Below are 22,710 nucleotides of genomic sequence, written 5' to 3'. Positions count from 1 at the left end.
CTGGGATCAAGTCCCGCATCGGGCTTCCCACAAGGAACCTGCTTCTCCCTCTGCCTATGTCTCTGTCTCTCTCTGTGTCTGTCATGAATAAATAAATAAAATCTTAAAAAAAATTAAATAGATGATAACAACTATTTTCTGTGAATCTCCAATGAGAACTACTAGCATCTGATGAATACTTGAAATATAATTTCAAACACAGATAATTATTGGTGCTGTGTGACCGTGTACATACCTGTTGTCTTTCTTAGGGCTGGCAGCTAGGGAGAGTGCCATCTGAAAGGCAGCTCACTTTCCTGTAACAAAATGAAAGAAGAGATTGTCTAGTGAGTTGTTTCCAGAGTATGACAAGGTTTCATTATTCATTAATTTCAAGGGTTCCTTCTAAGGAGGGGAGATAATAAGCCATGGATTTGATTTGTGGTTATTTAGAATTGTTCAAATTTCCAAATATTGTAGAGTCTTGACATACTCCTATTTCAATCCTCTTAAATTATTAAAGACTAATATATGGTCTGTATCTTGAGAAGACCTTATTTTGTGGAATTGGCTGTGGTACTCCAAATTTCAGTTACATCTGGGTGGTTGATAGTGTCATTCATTTCATCGGTGTTTTTACTGATTTATTTATCTTTGGCTAGTTCTGTCAGTTGCTGAAAAGTGTATTAAAAGCTCCAACTAAAACTGTAGAATTGTCTTTTTCTCACTTCAATTCTGTTCCAGTGTCACCCAGAAATATTTTGTATTTGGGCAGAAACATGTAAAAAATCAGAGACCAGTGGTTGTGTTCTATATGCACATTGTTCTCTATTTGATTTCCTTCACCGAGTTCACCTTAGGGGTCATTTTATTTCAATATATATATACATTTTATCTCATTCCTTTTAATGATTAGATAATATTTCATCATGTGATGTACATAACTCACTTAACCAGTCCCTGCTGTTGGTCCCTACTGTAGTTTCTAGTTTTTTAAGTAGTCCTCAAGCACATATGCTTTGTGCATTTGTGGAAGCACACCTCTAAGATGAATCCTTAGAAATGGAATTATTAAATCAGAAAATACATGCCTTTTAAATTTTTATAAATGTTAGTTGCTCTTCAAGGAAATTCAACCACTGTACGTTCTCACCAATGACAAAAGAAGTGTGCCTGCTTTTTCCCAAGCGTTTGCCTAATTAGTATACTAGCAGGGGTTTTCACTTTTGCCTAGGTGATAAATGGAAAATAGTATTTCATTGTTTTAATTGTTGTCCTTAATTAATGAGTATTATTTTATATGCTTCAAGCCACCTGTCCTTTTTTTTTTTCTGTGAAGTGATCTTTTTTTTCTTCTTCTGTGAAGTGATTTCGTGATTATGCCCATTTTTAGGAGAGGGTTGGTATTCGTGTGGTAAAGATATTAGACCTTTGTTATTTTTCTCTGTTTATTTCCAACTGAAACATTATTACCTGCCATGTTCTTTAGACCTGGCTCTGAATAAGTGTTACCAGAAGTCAGATACCCTCTCAAAGTATGAAAAGAAAAAAGATTGCTATCATTATGTAGGAGACAAAAAGAATATGCCATAAGCTCTGAGAACACTTTGCCTCTTTTTTCATAAAATATAAGTTCTTAAACTTCAGAACAATGTCAGTATCACAGAAGTAATCCTGTTATTTCAAGAGGTGACCATTGTGAAAATCCGTGTCTGTTTTTTGATCTTGTGCTATTATACTTTCTAAAAGCAGTTACTTTTCTCTTATTCTCATGGTATCTAAGTATATTCTTTTAGTTTATTTTTTTAGTATTCCTATTCTAATTATAGGATTATTTCAAAGAAATTAGACAATATACAAAAGAAAATGAAAAATCATATATAATCTTTTAACCCAGAGGTGACAATTATATTAGTGTTTTTCCTCCCATGATTTTCTTTGTATGCATATTATGTATATTTTGTATCGTGTGTGATTATATCTGAGTATATATACTTTATTTTTCATGATTGGAGTTCTGCATATATATACTTCTACATTCTTGAGCTTTTTTTTCCATTTTCACCTAAAATTTTGTAGTTTGATTTTCTATTTAATTTTTTTTTGTTTGTGTTAAGATTATTTATTCATGAGAAACACAGAGAAGAGAGGTAGAGACATAGGCAGAGGGAGAAGCAGGCTCCCTGTGGGGAGCCCAGTGCAGGACTTGATCCCAGGACCCCGGGATCATGACCTGAGCCAAAGGCAGATGCTCAACCCCTGAGCCATCCAAGTGCCCCTAGTTTAATTTTCTTAGTTATATATTAACAGGATACCATTTGTGAGAGGTGTTATTATATCCTGGTTAAAAAAAAAAAAATGAGTCTCAGCTATTTGATATTGGAGAATGTGCTTTTGTTTTTCTTTTCTTTTTTTTTTTTTAAATCAATCTGGAATATAATTAACTAAATCCTGATAAGAGGAAGTTCCTTTGAATGGCTTTTATCTGTCTTTCTATTATGTTGGACAGGTGTCAGGTTTATAGCCTTTATAAAGTGCCTCCTTGGGTGGAATAAAAAAGGATACATTTTTCTAACTTTTCCTGGCTTCCATTTCAGGGTCAGTACTCCCATTTGGTCTTACTGGCGGCCTTTGATTGTATCGATGATACTAAGCTTGTGAAGCAGATAATCATATCAGTAAGTAATTCTGATGCTCTTGAATATAGATTAAATTGATCTATCTTGTTTGCATCTATGTCCATTTGATTTCACACCTGTATGTGTAAAGACGTCGAAGTATGCTTTCTGCCCATATTTTGTTATTTTTTCTTTTTTTTTAGTTGTCTCAGTTCTATTTTGGGGCATTTGCTTTTTTTCTGTATAAACCACAATCTTGTAACTTGCTATTAATAATATTTTAAATTTTCAAAAGATTGATTAAATTAGGATAACCTAAAGGTTTTTATATATTTCTTTCTTTTAAAGATTTTCTTTATGAAAGAGAGAGGGGAAAATGAATGAGTGGGGGAGGGGCAAAGGGAGAGGAAGAAGTAGACTCCCTGCCAAGCAAGGAGCCAAATGTGGGACTTGATCCTTGGACTTCAAGATCATGATCTGAGCCGAAGGCAGATGCTTAACCAGTGCCCCATAACACGACTTTTAGATCATATGATGTACTAAATGAAAAATGAGAAGTGCAGTGTTCAGGTGTCATCAGAAATTTATTGTCATAGTAATTCTTTTTTTTTTTTTTTTTTTTTTTAATTTTTATTTATTTATGATAGTCACAGAGAGAGAGAGAGAGGCAGAGACATAGGCAGAGGGAGAAGCAGGCTCCATGCACCGGGAGCCTGATGTGGGATTCGATCCCGGGTCTCCAGGATCGCGCCCTGGGCCAAAGGCAGGCGCCAAACCGCTGCACCACCCAGGGATCCCCTGTCATAGTAATTCTTAAGTTACTCAGGAACTCACAGACAAAAGATGTCCTTTCTCCTCTTCTCCCTTTGGAGAAATTACCTTTGCACAGTTCCCCAGTTTATCAGTGCATCTGTGCTGGATTGAGCTGGAGAAGAAAAACTGTGTTGCTCCTTAGAGCTTTCATGAAAGCTTTTTCAGAGTCCTATTAAAAATTCTTTCTAAAATTTACAGACAAGCTTCCTTTTTTTCATTTCAGCAGTTCCTTCTAGCGTGGTACAATGACCACAGGCTGGTAATAATTAAATGCAGTTCATTTAACCCTAAGTTTGCCCTCGGAAAAATTGTTATCTTTTTGCTTAAAAGCATTTCAAAGTAAAAACTGCATTTTTCAATACTTGTCTCTTTTCTGACTTTCTTCCCTTCCTATCTCTGTAGTGTGCCAGTGGCGTGGACTGTGTGATAGGGGTTGCCGGGGTAAGGATAAGCAGTTGCAACATTGGTGGCAGTGACCAAAGTTAGGAACACTTTTAGAAACCGTATGATCTGTATAGACATAGATTATCCATCTAGACATTACACAGACCTTTGTTTGATATGCATAGATAGGGCCCTTAGGGAAATCTCTGTCACAAAAGCTACTTTCCACCATCAGCGGGGAGAAGCCTTATGGATGTTCAGAGAGAGACTTTACCTGTCGGCATGTGGTGGTGCTGTGGCCTCTCTCTGCAGCCTCTCGGGAATAGCAGAGCTGGTGTAGAGGGAAAATGGGCCAGCTAGTGCAGGATCCGGTGCCAGCTGTAGGTCCCAGTGTGTGTGAATTTCTCATGCCCTTGCTGTCATGTTCCGACTTTCCTCTTGACTGTTTTAAGATTGTGATGACTTTCTTTGGGATGGGATTGTGGGAAGAAACAAGTTGGCAAGACTTTTCATGTCACAAACTGAGTATTTTGGCATGTTCCTTGTGACTTTATTACCCCTTTGACTCCAATCAATAATGATTGTTTTTCATTCTGGTGACAGAGATGTGAGGCCATAAATTGGCAAAATGAATAAAGTTGTTTCACAAAAATGGAAACAGGCTGGGCTATTGAAAGTTTGCTTTTGTTTAATATTTTCACGACAACTAAAATTTGCATAAGTGTTCCAAATGGATTTCAAGAGAAACCAGACTTCCTTTAGGATTTGCCACAATTGTCTGCTAGATTAATTTTTTCCAAACATGCATCCCACTTAAAGTTGCCATTGAAACAGCTTTAATTCCTTATGCTTACTGATTTACTTCCCACAACTACTTGGGCTACATTCCTGATGACTTTCTCATACTTAAGGCAGCTTTCCCTGAGAATGGCCTGATGTGCTGAACACTCACTTCTAACAGACAAAAATGCTCAACAGGTTCTCTGTATCATTAAACTATAGAACTAGTAATAAAATTCGGAAATGCTAACTGCTCCTGCAGTTTTTTCCACCACCACAAAACCTGTTCCAGTATCCAGTGCTTTTTAAAAATACCCAGTGCTTTTTAAAAATACCCAAGGAAGCATAGTATTGCTAGTAAGCATTCTGTTCAGGGTAACCAGACTTCTTGAAACGTCAGGTCAAAATTACAGCCTGATCAGCTGAGCCTTCATCATTTCCCACCCACTTTACTTTTCCAGAATAAACATGCTTATAAAACTTGATCCGTTTACCCCTGGAATTATTGTTAGGATAACAGCTGGTTTGACAGCAGTGTTCCTCTGAAGAGGAGAGAAGTACCCTGACCACTTGCTGTCTGAAAGTGATTAAGTATTGATGTTTACTTTAAAATATGTTCTCTACAGAAAGGTCCTAAGAATAATACAGCAAACACTCAGCCTCCCACCATCTGACAAAGAAGTAAAACTTGACAGAGACACTTGGGAGTTCAGCCCTTTTGTGAACCTGTCCCTGATTGCATATCTCACTCTCATGGTGATGAATTCTGTTATTTATTGTTTGTGTGCATTTTCTTACCCTTTCACTATATATAGATGAATATGATACTGTTTTGCATGTTTACAAATTCTATAGAAGTGATATCTTCTATGTTTTTTTCTATGACTTGCATTTTTCTTTTGGTGTTAGGTTTGTGAGGTTCATTGGGCTCAGCAAGTCTTTTTTTAATAAAAGGCCAGGTTGTAATTATTTTAGGCTTTGTGAGCATTATATGATTCTGTCGCCTATTCTTGGTTGGTTTTGTTTTTAATGACCCTTTAAAATATGAAAACCATTTTCATCTCATAGGATGTGTGAAAACAAACTGCAGGCTGGATTTGACCCATGAGCTGTGGTTTGCCCACTCTGTTCTAAATCACTGATTTTCAGTGCCAAATAGTGTGGCATACTACTATGAGTATATGGTAAATTATTTTTCCTTTTTTCTGTTGGTGGAGACTTAGATTGTTTACAGTTTTTAAAAAATTGACATTTTCATTATTTTTTGCTATTCAAATTTTATGAGCATTCCTGTATGTCTTCTTGTTTTTCTAAGGCATTTACTTAGCACAATCGATGGGTTGTCAGATACGCTGCACATACGTTTATATTATGTAGAGTCATGTGCCATATTTCCCCCCCAGCCACTACAAAACCTGTTGCATTATGCAGTGCTTTTAAAAATAGCCAAGACAGCTTTCTGTTGCTAAGCATTCTGCTCAGAGTAACTGGGTTTCCTGGAACGTCAGGTTGAAATCTAGCCTAATAAAGACTCTTCCTTCTCTCTTTTAAGAATAAGTGCCAGTTCAGTCTCTAGATACTTTTCTGTGGTCTCCTAGCTAGCCCGGGTCTCCACCACTCCTCGCAGCTCTTGTAGTTTCTCTTTGCCATCATTCATTTAGCAGTTGATCATGATGTGGCCTGGGGCTCCCAAATATAGACCCTTTCATTGATCAGGCAGGTAAAATAAGAGGTGGGCCAGGTGTGAGGGGTGGGCTGTGGGGAAACGAGGCTGGAGCTACCAGTCCAAGGTGGTAGCTGCCAGCTTCTCGAATCTGAGCTTCATAGTGATAGATTCTCTTGTTTTTGCTTTTGTTGACCTTTCATTGTGGTAAAATATACATAATATAAAATTTACCATCTTAACCTTTCCCCTTTTTTTTGCACACTTTTTTTTTATTGAAGTAAAGTTGGCATACAATATTTTATTAGTTCCAGGTGTACAGCCTAGTGATTGGACAATTATATACATTACTCCATGTTCACCACAATAAATGCAGTCACCATGGGTCACCATACAAGGTTATTACAATATTGTTGACTCTGTTTCCTATGCTGTACTTTACAGCCCTGTGACTTATTCTTTTTTCTAAAGTAAAATAAATGGCATAAATACAGAGAACAAACTGATAGTTGCCAGAGGGAAGGGGGAGGGTGTGGTTGACATTGGTGAAGAGGACTGAGAGAGAGAAACTGAGCCATCTTAAGCATTAAGTTCAGTAGTATTAAGTGTCTGCACATTGTTGTGGAGCCATTCTCCAGAACTTTTTCATCTTGGATAACTGAAATGACACTCATTCAACTGTACCTTCCAGTTGTTCCATTATAGTCAGAGAGGTGTACCTCTGGACGAAATCATGGTAGTTTTAGAAGAATCTCTTAAGGGGCTGCAGTCCTTGCCTACTCCTCTTCCTTTTATACTTAACCATTCTTTGCCTCTCATCTGTATTTTTCATTTTTTATTACATTTCTGTTGCCTCTTTGCACTAGATGTTGGCTCCCTAAGGTTAAGGCTGGTGCACATCTCTTTCTGTCCCCACACGCTGCCCCGCAGAGAGATGTGCACACCATAGGCTCTGTCCTCAGTATCTGAACTGCTTTCTACACGTCCTCTTCCCACTGAAAGTGCCAGAAGTGCGCTCTCCCCCTGCTTCCAGTGTGGGGAAGAGCAAGAGGAACCCTTTATTCTGACCTTCACTTTTCCTTTTTAAAAGGTAGTTGTTAAAACAGAAATGCCTGTGAATTTCCTAAGGGTCCAACACAAGGAGGTCAGAACTTTGCAAACCTCTTCAGAGGAAGAGGTTTAATCTTCCCATGCTCTGCTTCAGTCCACATGCCTGCTCTAGAGTGAAGCACACAAAGAAGTTAAAACAAATGGGTCTTGTGATTTTCTCTGTTAATTCTTATAAGAAGGGGTAGCTACATTGAAAACCTTTAAAATTGAACCTTTGTTGTTGAGGTTCTCCCTCTCTCGAGGATGCCAAAATCATGACCCCAACAGCTTTACTTAATCTCTCCAGTTAAAGATCCTGCAAATTGAGAGGTGTGTTCTTAATATGGACATAATTACTTGATAGTTTTTCAATTTGCAGCATGGATTTTTCTCATTTGCTCCTGGTAATGACCCGGAAATCAGGCAGGTGTATCATTTCCTTCTATAGATGAGTGAGTTGATATTCAGAGGAATGAACAGATTTGCCAAAGGCTACATAGCTCGAACTCAAAGATTGAGTCAAGCACACAGTCAGCTGTACCATAGCTAACCCTTACCTATTTCTACATGTTACTATACTCATTACTCATTAGTGTTTTTGGGGGGGGGGGGTCATCCAGAAATTTCTCTCCTTTCTGTCTAATCCAGGTTAAAAAGAAGTGAATTAGTACTCCGTAATACAGCCATGCTCATACTGCTTTATTTTCTCCAAAATGAGTGTCTTTCATGATAGGAAAGCTGAATGAGAGTGAGGTGGAGAGAATTAAATGATATCACATTTTTTTAAAGTGGGAAGGGGTAGAGGGAGAAAGAATCCTGAGCAGGCTCCACACCCTAGCAGATCTCCATGTGGAGCCTGACATGGGGCTGGATCCTACAACCCAGAGATGATGACATGAGCTGAAATCAAGAGTTGGATGCTTAACGAACTGAGCTACCCAGGAACCCCAAATAATATCACATTTTTAAGTAAAGATTTTTTAGTTTCTTAGGATTATTAGTTTATAAGCATCGCACCCTCTTAAAAACCTTAAATGAGCATAAGTTTAGATTCTGAATTTTTTAATGACAAACTGAAAGGCAGGAGAAGTTCAGTGAAACTGGGGACTAGTCCCAAGTAGTACTTATACTTGGATTTTGTGTGTATTTTGGAATTCCTAGCTCCTGGTGTTGAGGTGGAACCCTTTCTGCCAAAGCCCTGTGCAGTATCTTAACCTTTCAGTGTAGCCTCTGCAGAGCAAGTTAGGTACATTGAGGAATTGCTGGCTTTCTGCTCCCCTTTACTTCTTCACATGAAGGGAAAAAAATGTTAATTAGAAATAGCCATTTATAGTTCTTTACTGCATACTCCCCTAGCACTTTGTTTTGTTGGTTTTGTTTGTTTTGTGATGTTTTTTTTTTTTTTTTTTTTCCCCAAGAAGGCGATTGTTGTAAAGGTACTATATCCCAAAGTGGTTTTTCTTAAGGACAGCAGAGTTGGCAGGGGGTGGGTTAATGATCATAGAAATTGGCATAAACTATCATTTTTACTCTCTTCTTTCAACAAAGCATATGTCTTCTTTTTTTTTTTAAGATTTTATAATTTTTTTTAAAGATTTCATTAATTTATTCATGAGAGACACAGACAGGGAGAAGCAGGCTCCATGCAGGGAGCCTGACATGGGATCCCAGGTCTCCAGGATCAAGCCCCAGGCTGAAGGTGGCGCTAAACTGCTGAGGCACCCGGGCTGCCCACATCTGTCTTCTTTTATGAGCTGGTTAAACCTTAAATAGGAAAAGTCATACTAAAAGTAGCCTATATTTGTGATACTAAATGCTTCATTATCAAAAGTACACCTACTGAGCTCATTTTGGGACATGTTTCCCTTGAGATTGCAAAAGAACTCCCTCTGCCATGATAAAGTATGTTCCTTTTTTTTTTTTGGTCTTCCCTTTCTTACTGAAATTTTAAGTTCTTTTTCCCTGGGTGGTTTAAATTCATACTCCTGTCGGGTGGTTAGATCTTTTGCACCTCTTCTCTGAAAACGGTTTATGTTTGGGGAAATCTTCATATGTGATCTTAAATTTCTTCAAAAGTAAGAGAGTACAATGGAGTTTAGAAACATGGGAACAGGCAGTCATGTCTTGGGTCAACCATGTCCTGGATGAGTGACCTTCACACATCTACCACAAGTCACTTACCTAAAACTTGGGCTTCTTACTAGTAAAATGAAAATAACTATAGTCCTTCTGTCATGGTGTTATGTAAAGTATTTAGGATGATGAATATACTGCTCTCAGTATTGGGTCTGACTTCTGGTAAGCAGTTTAACAAGTGTTAGCTGCTATTAATTTTAGGAAGCACAATATACTTTTGTGCAGAAAATGAAGGGAGGTTAGGATTCTAAAAACAGAACTATTTTGTGTGGAATCTGGAGCTGCATTGCAATTTATTGTCATAAATTTTGTAGTATTGGGATCTCAATGACCAACTTCATTTTTAGCTTGGCTCCTTTGCATTAACTTAATCTCATTGTAATCAGAGAATAGCAGATCTGAGTGTATGTTATCTCATGGAGAATTCTTTCCCTGAAATCAAGAGACCAAGGCTAGTCAGAGCCCTGCCACTGACATGCTGTGTCATCTGGCAAGTCTCTTGTCCCCTTCATAGGTTCCTCATGTGTAAACCTGAAGAGTTGCACTGAATTCTTTCTGTGGCCTTAGCCAGTTCTGCAGAATCTGTGCTGCTCAAACATGTATGGCTTGGAATATCTATTAGGCTTGTTAAAAGAATTAGGAATGTTAGAGGGGAAAAAACATGATTTTTTTCTGCTGTAGATTCTCTATTAAGAATAAGGAAAATTTTTTTTTTAAGATTTTTTTATTTATTTATTCATGAGAGAGACAGAGAGAGAGAGAGAGAGAAAGAGAGAGAAAGAGAGGCAGACACACAGGCAGATGGAGAAGCAGGCTCCATTCAGGGTGCCCGAAGCTGGACTCGATCCCAGGTCTCCAGGATCACAACCTGGGCTGAAGGCGGCACTAAACCGCTGAGCCACTCAGGCTGCCCAAGAATAAAGAACTTTTTAAACGATGACTTTTCTGTGTGGAAACCTCAGCACATTTACGCAGGAGCTTAGTTGGGGTGGGGGATGACATTGCCTTTGTTACTTCAATTCAGACAACTAGAAAAGGAGATCATTGTTCTTGGGAAGTTGATTGGAAATGCCATAGAGTGTAATTATTTGTAACTGTTCCGTGGACTCTTTCTGCATGGATTCCCCCTGTTTTTGTTTTCAATGTAAAACTTAAGCAGCCTTCATTTGCCATGAGTAAGCAACTAACTTTAAAAGCCTTTTATTCACTTGTTCAATGTAACAAAGTTCCTTTATCTCTCTTCATGTATGTCTCAGTGGGTAAATTCTAATAGGAGTGTTCTTCATCGATGCTGATTCTACATGTACAGCAGCTGCAAATTAACTGTATCTGCTCAGTGACCCCAGCAAGCAGTGTCCCTAATGATAGTGGCCTAAGAACTATTGGTCATAGTGAATGAAGATAACTCCTTTAAAGATTTTTTAAGTCCTTGAGCTCAATCAGTATGTAAATAGCTTGCTCAGTAATACTGGTCACAGTCCAGAATCAGTTCTGTATTCTGAGTGTCAGTCTTTTGCTTTAATGACAAGATTTTAAAATTAGCTATGCATTTTCTCTTAAGTACATGGGGGAAAATAGGTAAGCATGGATTCTCCTGTACCCTTTAGATTTCAAATGTACATTTTTTTAAGGACATTGATTCATTTTTTGTTTCTATAATTTTACAGGAAATTATTAATTCCTTGCCTAACATAGTAAATGACAAATATGGAAGGAAAGTCCTGCTTTATTTACTAAGCCCCAGAGATCCTGCTCATACGGTGCGAGAGATCATTGAGGTTCTACAGAAAGGAGACGGCAACGCACACAGGTAAGAAGAGTAGATTAGCTGGGGAGCCCTTTGCTCCTCTGCTCTGCTTGCTTTTTTATTTCGAGTAGGTAATGTTTCCAGAAATCTGCTCATGCATCCATACCCTGTATCGTGCTTCTCTGTCTAAATCTCAGAAGGTGAATCCCCTCTTTCAGCCTGTAGTTTGACATTTTTGAAGTTTTTATCTTGAAAAGGAAATAAAAAGTATCATGCCAAAAGAATGCCTTTAAGTGCCTCAGTGTATGTGGTTTGGTTTGATTTTGCTTTATTTATTTTGAACTGTAGCAATTTTTTTTAAGGTTCGTTGTTTTTTTTTAACTCATTTATAGTCAACATAGTGTTAGATTAGCTTTGAGTATACAGTGTAGTGATTGAACAATTCTCTACATTACTCAGTGTTCATCATGATAAGTGTGCTTTTTATTTTTAAATCCACTTGACCTATTTCACCCATCCTCCTACCCATCTCCCGTCTAGTAATAACTCTTCTCTAGAGTTGTCTGTTTTTTTTTTCTTTGTTCATTTGGTTTCTTAACCAAGTGAGTGAAATCATACAGTATTTATCTTTCTCTAACTTCACTTTGCATTCTACTCTGGATCTATGCATGTTGCAGATAGCAAGCTCTCATTCTCTTTTTATGGCTGAATAATATTCCATTATATATATATATATATATACACACACACACACACATACACATACCACCTCTTCTTTATTCATTCATCATTCTCTCTCTTCATGTATGGATGGATAATTGGGCTGCTTCATAATTTGGCTATTGTAAATAGTACTGCAGATAAACATAAGGGTACAGGTATCTTTTCAAATTAGTGTTTTCATATTCTTTGAGTAAATACTCAGTAGTGGAATTACTAGATCATAAGATAATTCTGTTTATAATTTTTTGAGGAATGTCCATCCCATTTTCCACAGTGGCTGCACCAGTTTCATTCCCAGCAACAGGGCACGAGGGTTCCTTTTTTCTCCACATCCTCACCAACACTTACTGTTTCTTGCCTTTTTGATTCTAGACATTCTGACCAGTATAAGGTGATAAATCATTGTGGTTTTGATTTGCATTTCCCTGTTGATGAGTGGATGTTAAGTATCTTTTCATGTGTGTGTTGGCCATCTAGATGGCTTCTTTGGAGAAATGTTTATTTATATCCTCTGCCTGTTTTTAATTGGATTCTTTGTTTTTCTGGTGTTGAGTTGTGTAAGTTCTTTAAATATTTTAGATATATAACCCATTATCAGATATTATCACTTGCAAATATCTTCTCCCACTTTAGGAGGTTGTCTTTTAGTTTTGTCTTTAGTCTTTTATTTCCTTTGCTGTGCAGAGGCTTTTTTATTTTGATGTAGTTCCAATAGCTTATTTTTGCTTTCCATTCCCTTGCCTTAGGAGACATATCTAGAAAAAAGTTGCTATGGCTGATGTCAGAGAAATTACTGCCTGTGTTCTTTTCTTGGATTTTTTATGATTTCCGGTCTCACATTTAGGTCCTTAATCTCTTTTGAGTTTATTTTTGTGTATGGTGTAAGAAAGTTGGTCCAGCGTCATTCTTTTACATGTAGCCATCCAGTTTTCCCAACACCATTTGTTGAAGAGACTGTCCTTTTCCCATTGGATATCCTTGCTTCAATCCTTTGTTGAAGATTAATTGGCCCATAATTGTGGGTTTATTTCTGGGCTCTCTGTTCTTTTCAATTGATCTGTGTGTCTGTCTTTGTGCCAATACCATGCTGTTTTGATCACTACAACTTTGTAGGATGTCTTGAAATTTGGGATTGTGATACCTCCAGTTGTGTTCTTTTTCAGGATTGCTGTGGCCATCCAGGGTGTTTGTTCCATACAAATTTTAGGATTATTTGTTCAAGTTCGGGGAAGGAGGATTATTTTGATCGGGATTGCATTTAATCTGTAGATTGCTTTGGGTAGTATATGAATATTTTAACAATATTTGCTCTTCCAGTCCATGAGCGTGGGTATCTTTCCATTTATTTGTGTTATCTTCAGTTTCTTTCATCAGTGTTTTATAGGTTCAGAGTATAGGTCTTTCACCTCCTTGTTTAAGTTAATTCCTAGATATTTTCCTTTTTTTGGTGCAGTTGTAAATGGAATTAATGTTTCTGCTACTTCATTATTAGTGTATAGAAATGCAACAGATTTCTTTATATTGATTTTGTATCCTGCAGCCTTTCTGAATTCATGTATCAGTTATGGTAGTTTTTTGTTAGAGTCTTTAGGGTTTACTGTGTAGTATCATGTCATCTGCAAGTAGTGAAAGTTTTACTTCTTCCTTACTGATTTGGATTCCTTTTATTTCTGTGCTTGCTTCAGCAGCACATATACTAAAATTGGATTCCTTTTATTTCTTTATGTTGTCTGATTGTTGAGACTAGGACTTCCAGTACTCTGTTGAATAATAAAAGTGGTGAGGGTAGACATCTTTGTCTTATTCCTGATCTTAGGGGAAAGCTCTCAGGTTCTCATCATTGAATATGATGTTAGCTATGGGTTTTTCATCTGCGGCCTTTATTATGTGTTGAGGTATATTCCCTCTAAACCTACTTTATTGATGGTTTTTATCATGAATGGATGTTCTGCTTTGGAATGGTGCTGGCCCTGGCCCCTGTGAGGGCTGCTTGCACACTGCCACAGCTTGTGACACAGCTTTGGATGATCTCTGGCCAAGGGCGTTTGGAGGAGGGAGGTCTGTAAAAGAATGTGGTGTGGAGCTGTAGCGTTAGCAAGGTTTATGCTGATCTACTTTGGGAGGGGCTCTGGAGCTGAGGCCTAGCTGGGGGGAGTATGTTGGCAGACATGCTCAGGGGTGGGGCACGCTATTTGGTTAAATCAGGTGGAGAGTGTTGTTCAAGTTCCAGGTGTTAAGCCCTATGGATTATAAGAACTCATGAAATCATTCCCTGATGAATTTCAAAGCCAAATGTTATGGGGACTTGCCTTCCCCTTATAGGTACCCTGTGCATGAAATGCAGGCTTGAGGACTCTTTCCCTCCCTTCTCCATGCCCACTGCATCCCTCCCTCCTGTGGACAGTCCCAGAGGTCCTTTTGGCTCCCAACATGTCTCCATCCTTCCTACCCTCTTCAATGTGGCCTCTTCTCTATATTTAGTTCTGGAGACTCTGTTTTGCCAGTCCCGTGGTCATTCTCTGGGTTATTTACACTGATGTGGGTGTTACCTAGTTGTATCCATGCGAGGAGGTAATCCTGAGGTCCCCTACTCTGCCATCCTCCCTGGAAGTTGGTTTCACTTTAGCATCACATAATGAAGTATTCTAGAGAGTAGAGGCCATTAAGTGGTCTAATTCTGTCTTATAATTTATTGTTGCTCTTGTTTGGGTTTTGGATTGGTTTGGGCTGTTTTGGTATTACACAAGGCAAAGGTCACTTATTAAGTGCTTGTTCTGTGCCAGGCACTGTTCAGATGCTGGGGGCACAAAGATGAAAGACCGATATCCCATCCTTAAATTGCTTATTACCTGCACCCACAATAGAGATAGACAAGTGCAGTAAATTTGACAAAGACTGTTTGAGGCCCTTAGAGGTTTTTGTGATAATAAGATCACTGTATTTCTTTTGCCATTCATCTGACCTTAATGCTTCATTCACTGTGTTCCGACAGTAAGAAAGATACAGCGATCCGCCGACGAGAGCTCTTAGAGTCCATCTCTCCAGCTTTGTTAAGCTACTTGCAAGGACATGCCCAAGAAGTAGTATTAGATAAGTCTGCATGTGTGTTGGTATCTGACATTCTGGGAGCTGCCATTGGAGACGTTCAGCCTGCCATGGATGCCATTGCCAGCTTGGCAGCGACAGAGCTACATCCTGGAGGCAAGGACGGAGAGGTAATGGCTGTTGCAAGACAGGTGGAAAATGGCAGTGTCGCAGAAACCCCAGGCACTGAGAACATTGCTTTCAAGAGAATTTTAATGCTTGTTGTCTGAACTCACCCCATCCTTACAGCACATCTGATCATTGTGAATTCAAAATCTGGTGCCATTACCACACCATCTTTCTCAGAATCATCCTGTGACTTCATATTGCCTACAGAGGAAAAACAGAATCTTCTTAATGTGGCTCTCTGTTGTCCATAGTTGGCCCCAGGCTGCCTTTCTAGCATAGCAGAAATAGGCAGAGGGAAGAGCACGTGCTCTTAAATATGTTTTGAATTTGCTTTGGATTTTGGCGCCTCTCTGCATTTGCACGTGTCTTTCCTCAGCCTGGATGCTACCTGTGTCTCCATTTTGCTGTGCTGTCACTATAGAAGGCCTCACTCATCCTACAAGCTCCCCAGGATCCTTCTCATCAAAGTCTTCCCCCAATTCCCTCACATTAAGAAAGTCTGCTCTTGGGCATCCCTGGGGGCTCAGCGGTTTGGCGCCTGCCTTTGGCCCAGGGCGCAATCCTGGAGTCCCAGGATCAAGTCCTGCATCGCGCTCCTGGCATGGAGCCTGCTTCTCCCTCTGCCTGTGTATCTGCCCCTCTCTCTCTCTCTCTCTCTCTCTCTCTCTCTCTCATAAATAAATTAAAAAAAAAAAAGTCTGCTCTTTCTGATATCTACTGCCTATGTTATTTGGCCTTTGAGTAACTCTGCCTTACATCTTAAGTTCATTGATTTCATGCACCTGATTTGTGTGAGGCAGTGGTCAGCACCGCTCTCCCCGCCCCCTCCCAAGAGCTTACTGTTTTATTTGAGCACGTTATTTAAATGAAGATGTGCACAGATAATGACCTGAGTGAGGACTGAGATAAGTGCTGTGAGGGAAACCTATGGGTTCTGTGGGACTGTCAGAAAAATGGGAGCCAGCGTGTCCCCAGGAAGGCTTCCCTGAGGCAGTGAAAGCAACATCTAGACCAGTGAATTGTAGCTTAATAAAGAGTGGCAGAAAAAAGATTGTAGGCAGAGGGAAGAGCACGTGCAGCAGTCTGAAGGAAGAAGGAAGCTCGGCTTGTTTGAGAACAGAAGGCTCGGGTTGAAGGTGGGAGATAAGTTAGCAGAGGGAAGAGGAAGGCAGAAGGCAGACCGTGCAGGGGCTTTGTCCTACACTAAGTTCTTGATGAGCAGGTGTGTGTGTGGAGCCTACTGTTTGCTGATGGGGCCATGGATCTTAAAGAAGCCCTGAACCCTGACTCCGAGAGCAGAGCAGATTGTCAAACTGGGAAGATGTACACATAACGAGTTTTCTCCTTAAGAGATTGAGCCTGTTGTCTCCCATGCTCATTAGGTAGAGAGCTCCTACGTATGTGGGACCAGTTAATATTTAAACATCATTCAGCACCAGCTTTCAGTGTTTCTGCTGTAACGTTGTGTCCCATAAGTTTACGTGCACCTCAGAACTGCATGTTGCATCCTGAACAGTGGTGATCATGATGTTGAGATGAGCACTGTGCTGGTGCTGTTCAGCTGGGAGCTCCTGAAGCTGAGCCTGAGTGCTTTTTAGTGGCTGCCTTGAATATACATCCTAATTTAAGCCTAGGGCTTGGACTAGATCGCTGGTCTCTCCAGGTATTCATGGTCATGCTCAGTAAAGACCTCCTAAGCATCATGGGACTTCCACTTGCATCCTTACCTGTGTGTGTCAGAGAACAGATAGTAGGCCAGGGCATGGCTGAAAACAGCTTTTTGTTTTCCTTATAGCTTCACATAGCAGAACATCCCGCAGGACACCTAGTTCTGAAGTGGTTGATAGAACAAGATGAGAAGATGAAGGAAAGTGGAAGAGAAGGTAGGCTATAAAACATGAACTTATATCTTCAGTGAAATTTCCTAAACCCTTCCCATCCCTGAACTGTATGCCTGCCATTTATGGTCACATGAAATTTGTTGAGTGTTCAGAAATAGTGTCTATGGACAAGAAATGATTTAGTGCTTGCAAGTAATGCTTTAGTAAATGCTGAAAATTTATGTCCTGGCGTCCTTTAATTTCCTTTCTCTTCCCCACCCTCCCTCATTTCCTCTCCTCCCTAGCTACCATAGACTTCAGACCTGGCGTGGTCAGGGCCCTAAAATGCTATTCTGTTCCTTTAGGGGAATGAGAGTTGGGGCAGGGAGACATTCGTGATTGTCACTACCCCAATTGAAAAGCAAGATATTTATTTCTAGTTTGGAGGAAAGGATAAACAAAATTAACCTCATGAGAATTTGGAACTAATACCTATTTAGCATTGAAATACATGTGACCACAGAGCAAGCTAGTCCTTGGCCTTTGTGATTTTCACAAAGTGTTGAAACACAAAGTGTTGAAACAACCCTCACAGCTGCTCTGTGGAAACTCCGCTTTCAAGAGAATGACAGCATCTTTTAATCTAATTAAAAACTTGTGTACCATTCCTTTCTTGGTCCTGCCTTTGACCAGACTTTCTGTTACTAAATTTGAGCTCCATCCAGTATTTTAGCCACTAAGGAGATTTCCCCCACATTGAGTTGGAACAGTTTGGGCTTTCTGTCACTGTGTCTGAAAAAAATGACAGATCTTGAATTTATGTCTTGAGGCAAGTTGCAGTTCTAATGGCTAGTGAGGCCATCAATGGGGCACTTGAGCTGTCACTTCTCACTGTGCCTTTAAGAGTAGAGACTTGAGGCTGTATATCACCGCACACTTTATAATAAAGGAGAAAGCTTCTTGTAACAAATTTTGAAGAAAAATAACGTATTGAATAATCTTATACTAAGAAGTTGGTGCACAGTCGAGCTGAGTTTGTGTCAGAAAAGCTCTCTGGCTTGCTTTCAAAATCCAAAGAATTTTCTAGTGATATTTTTCCTTAATTCAATTACACTGACAGCCCTAAAATGCTTGTAGGGACCTGACATGTAAATCCTATTCATGTAGCACCAAATCAGTATGGGTGTAACTGTCTTGGTTATCTGTTGCTGTGTAACAAGCTGTTTCAGAGCTTGGTAGTTCTCAACATCAGGTCAGGGTTTGGTGGAGCTTGGTTTTGCTCTGCTTGTAATTATCTGGGGCTGCCTTGCTTGGGCTCAGTGTCCACCTGGATGATGGCTGGCACTGGCTAAGTCCAGCAGCCTCAGTCCCACTCCCTGGACTGCTTGGGCTTCCTTCCAACATGGTGATTGTGTTTTAAGAGAAGAAAGCAGGTGCATGGTACTTTTATGATTTAGCCTTAGAAGTGATGGAATGTAACTCTCTTGGCTAAGTCCGTCACAAAGGCCCACCAGAACTCAAAAGAAGACATTGATTCTACCTCCAGGTGGGGGTGGGGGGTGTGCAGCATTCTAGAAGAGGGCCCAGGACAGGAAATACTGTCCTGGGTTGTGCTCACCTTTGGAAAAATGCTGTCTCCCTCATGAGATGATTACAGTCTTGACTTCACATGTGCCATGAAGAGCTAAATAGCATAGGGCTCTTGGTTTTTAAAAGGTCCTCACACTTGGGGATCTTTGGATGAATTATACATACTACCGACCCAAGATACTGCCTTCAAGATAGGTTGTCCATACTTCCATCTGCTCCAAATCATAGCTTTCAGAGTTTCTCCTTTGCCAAGAATTAGTTCACTTAGCTGTCTCAGCGAATAAAATATACCAGGAACTTGGGAATCTGATAATAACAAATGTAATAATAACAAAAGATGAATAATATTTTTGATGGATATAAGTCTAGCTTTGTGGAGAGAAATTACCAAGTGTCAGCCAAAACAGTCACCTGACCATTGGTTGTACTCATGGCACCTTCCAAGTGAGCATTTTCCACAAGGGAGAACTTGATTTCATCCAAGCATGAGGTGCTACTATCAAACATTTACTTCCTGAATACCTTTCAGGTCAGGGTTAAATCATTAAAGACTACAAAGACATGCAAACACAAGCAAGCAAGCATTTTATAAGAATTCATTGTTTGTCTTGAGTAATTACTGCTAAACTTGGACCAGAGTTGAAATAAATGGCTATATTTAAAACACATTAAATAAATTGGAGCTGGAACTTTTAGTGTTAAGGGAGATTGAGTGAGAACTCTTTTTATTAAAACATACTTACAGATTTAAGGGCAGTAGGGAAGGAGATGAGTTTAACTCTTGTATAATGTTTACTGAGATTGTCTATGTTTCAGGTTGTTTTGCAAAAACACTTATAGAGCATGTTGGAATGAAGAACTTGAAGTCCTGGGCTAGTGTAAACCGAGGTGCCATTCTTCTTTCTAGGTACGTATCATGGGCACCTCTCTGCACAGGGCCTCCTCCTGATGCCTATTCACCCAGAAGATACTTGCTTCACCTTCTTTCTCCATATATCTGATTAATTTGTAGAAATCCCTTTCGCTACCTCTTTCTTTGTTCCCCAAATTATGGAACCCTCCCACACCCAGTTATTATTAATTATGTCATTCATAGGATTTGCCAAGTATATATGCATTCTGGAGCTTTATTTTTGTCATTATTACTTATCTCAAAAAAAAGATCTATAATAACTAGTTCACCTATTGGTATTTAGCATTTGTTGGCTTAAAATACACATTATGAAATGACAAGCCATAAACAAGTCATTAGTTCAGCTAATATCACAACTCCTAACATGGTCCTCACTCCTATAAGCCTATTGTAACCCATTTCCACCATCCTGAGAGACAGATGCAGAAGAGACCACATCACTTGTTTTTTTTCTCTTTAAAACTTTATTATTCTTATATATTTTTTACCTTTTGGTCTCCTTTATCCCTATTCACTCCTCTACCCTCCCCAGCCTCCCCCAAACACGTACTTCCTGCTTCAGTTCTCTGTATTTCTGAGTTTGGTTGGTTTGGGGGACTTTTTGTTTTTCATTAGATTCCACATATAAGGGGCACCTGGGTGGCTCAGTTGGGTTAAGTTCCTGCCTTTAGCTCAGGTCATGATCTCCTGGTCCTGGGATTCAGCCCCAAGTCTGTCAGGCTCCCTGCTCAGTGGGAAGTCTGCTTCTCCCTCTCCCCCCCTCCCCCAACCCTGCCCTTGCAGGTGTGAATGCACAGGTGCGTGCTCTCTCTCAAACAAAAATTTTTTTTTTTTTTTTGAAGATTTTATTTATTCATGAGACACAGAGAGAGAGAGAGGCAGAGACAGGCAGAGGGAGAAGCAGGCTCCATGCAGGGAGCTCGACATGGGACTCAATTCCAGGACTCCAGGATCAGGCCCTGGGCTGAAGGCAGGCGCTAAACCGCTGAGCCACCCAGGCTGCCCAAAAATCGTTTTTAAAAAACAAAAGACTCCACATTTAAGAGAGATCATACAATATGTGTATCATTTGATGATCTCACCACATTTATGGCTTTGATCAAAATTATAATTGTGTTTTTGATGGATTAGCCCTGTCCTTCTTAAAACTGTGACAAAATTGCTTTTTTAAATCATGACTAGGGATCCCTGGGTGGCGCAGCGGTTTGGCGCCTGCCTTTGGCCCAGGGCGCGATCCTGGAGACCCGGGATCGAATCCCACATCGGGCTCCCGGTGTATGGAGCCTGCTTCTCTCTCTGCCTGTGTCTCTGCCTCTCTCTCTCTCTCTCTGTGACTATCATAAATAAAAAAAAAAAAAAAAAAAAAATCATGACTAACTTTACATGCAGTTTTCTTAACTGATATTCAAATATTCCTAAAAGGATTCTGGAGGCATTTGCTAGTGAAGTCTGCATGCTAATTGTTTATTTCTAATTAAAATGGTAGAAAACTGATGATTTGTGAATCGAGGCGTGAGCTCCACTGGTATATTGTTCTCCAGAGTTATGTCAAGTTTATAATTCACAGGTCATTGAGACTTCAACTTCCATGGATGTGAAACCCTTCTATTAACAGCATCCATTTAAAATAGATTTGTTTGTTGTTGTGCAGCAATCACTGTTGATTTGCTTTTCTCCCTGCTGTGTTACCAAGGTTTGGAAAAAGAGATATCAGTCTTAAATGTGAATTTCCCAGTGTTTCACAGTGCGACATACCATGCGGTATAATCTACATTGTTTGTAAATGTTGCAAGTCTTCATTCAGTATATAATTTGACTTGGAACACATATACTCACAGACACACTCCTTATGGGCATTCATTTCTTCCTTAGATCAGGATCTCCAAATATGTGGCTAGTGCAGATAATTTTATTCATTTCTCATTAAAATTAATTTTCCAGTCGATGGTGAATAACCAGAATCCTTTAGCTGAAGCAGGGCCTTTTTTCACATGAATTTCTTTACCAGGCATCTAGAGTGTTAACACATACTACTGACATATCCTTTCATTAACAGTCAATTAACTAAAAATTCAGCCATGCCATACAATTAATTTGTAAAGATTGCTCATCGATCATAGCTCCACTTAGGTAGATTTCAAACATTAGAATTGTACTACAGGTTTATTATGAAACGCTACTAGCACATAAAATGTTTGAGGTTCTAAAGGGAAGTTGAACTACAAATGACCTAATAATTGATGAACACAATAATCAGTTTTTTGTGGTTTTAGAATATTGTCATGTGCTTGACTTGTTTGGTAAAATTCTCTGCTTGTTTATATTTTACTTCAAACTCGTGCAGTGTTTTTCTCCCCGAGTCCTTTTTACAATAAGTGAAAAGGCGTCCTGGGTGAAAAAAGAGTTTCAACCTTGTATGCAGTCTGAAAAATGACTCGGGGAAGCAGAATTCTGTAGCATTTAGATCGTCATGAGCTCTAGGCACACTTCTGGGTTCCAGTCCCAGCTCACTGTGTAGTTGTGGGCAAATTATTCAGCTTCTCTGAAGCTTAGTATCTTGGTTGTAAAATTGGATTCATGATAATCACAGGTTGTTATGGAGACTACATGAAATGGCATATATACAGTGCTTCGCATTATGTCCAGTGGGTGTGTTCAGCAACTAAAACTTTTATTACTACTGTGCATTATGTGACTATGTGCCTAGCCAGTTTAGAAAATAAAAACTACCTGGTGAGTCACAAATCCATTAAGAGGTGCACTTTTCAACTTTCTCAGCTTTGCATGTGGCGAGCTATACTTGTTGCTTGTCTCCTGCAAACAGCAGGATGCTGCTTGGTGCTGTTAACTTAACCCTCCTCTTTACCCACATGATGGAAGTTCTGAGGACCAGGGGACTTTGGGAAATGTCAAGTGAAATGTTTTTAGGATGTGTTTCAGAGGTCAGCATGAAAATGTGGTCAGGAAGAAGAGGGAAACCAGGAGATTGAGCCCTGGCATTCTGTGGTCAGATGCCTGTGTCCTAGCCCCTGCTTGAAGAGAAAGCGGCCTCCCTGTTAACCAGCCTCCAGGATTCCATTCACTTGCGGTGATAGAGCACTTCAAAGTTTCAGAAAGCAGAGTAGACTTGTTTGCGGTTTTAATGGCTCTTGTTTATTAAGTGCTTACCAAGGGTCAGGCTCTGGGTGCTCCAGGTACAAGATCATTTGAGCTTCACAAAATCTCTCTGAGGTAGAAGGTGG

General features: G+C 39.6%; 1 protein-coding gene across 1 annotated transcript in view; it reads left to right on the top strand.

The window, feature by feature from the left end:
- Window positions 1-22,710, top strand: part of PUM3 (pumilio RNA binding family member 3) — a 44,757-nt gene that overhangs the window by 21,070 nt on the left and 977 nt on the right. Inside the window, exons 13-17 of the mRNA XM_072839705.1 lie at window positions 2,577-2,657; window positions 11,130-11,272; window positions 14,925-15,147; window positions 16,941-17,028; window positions 19,372-19,462. Of these exons, the coding sequence (XP_072695806.1) occupies window positions 2,577-2,657; window positions 11,130-11,272; window positions 14,925-15,147; window positions 16,941-17,028; window positions 19,372-19,462 (626 nt within the window). The remainder of the gene's footprint in view (window positions 1-2,576; window positions 2,658-11,129; window positions 11,273-14,924; window positions 15,148-16,940; window positions 17,029-19,371; window positions 19,463-22,710) is intronic.

The sequence above is a fragment of the Canis lupus genome, chromosome 1, assembly GCF_048164855.1.
Source record: "Canis lupus baileyi chromosome 1, mCanLup2.hap1, whole genome shotgun sequence".
Lineage (NCBI taxonomy): Eukaryota > Metazoa > Chordata > Mammalia > Carnivora > Canidae > Canis > Canis lupus.
The sequence above is the reverse complement of the archived record's forward strand: the minus strand, read 5'-3'. Positions and strand labels throughout refer to the sequence as shown.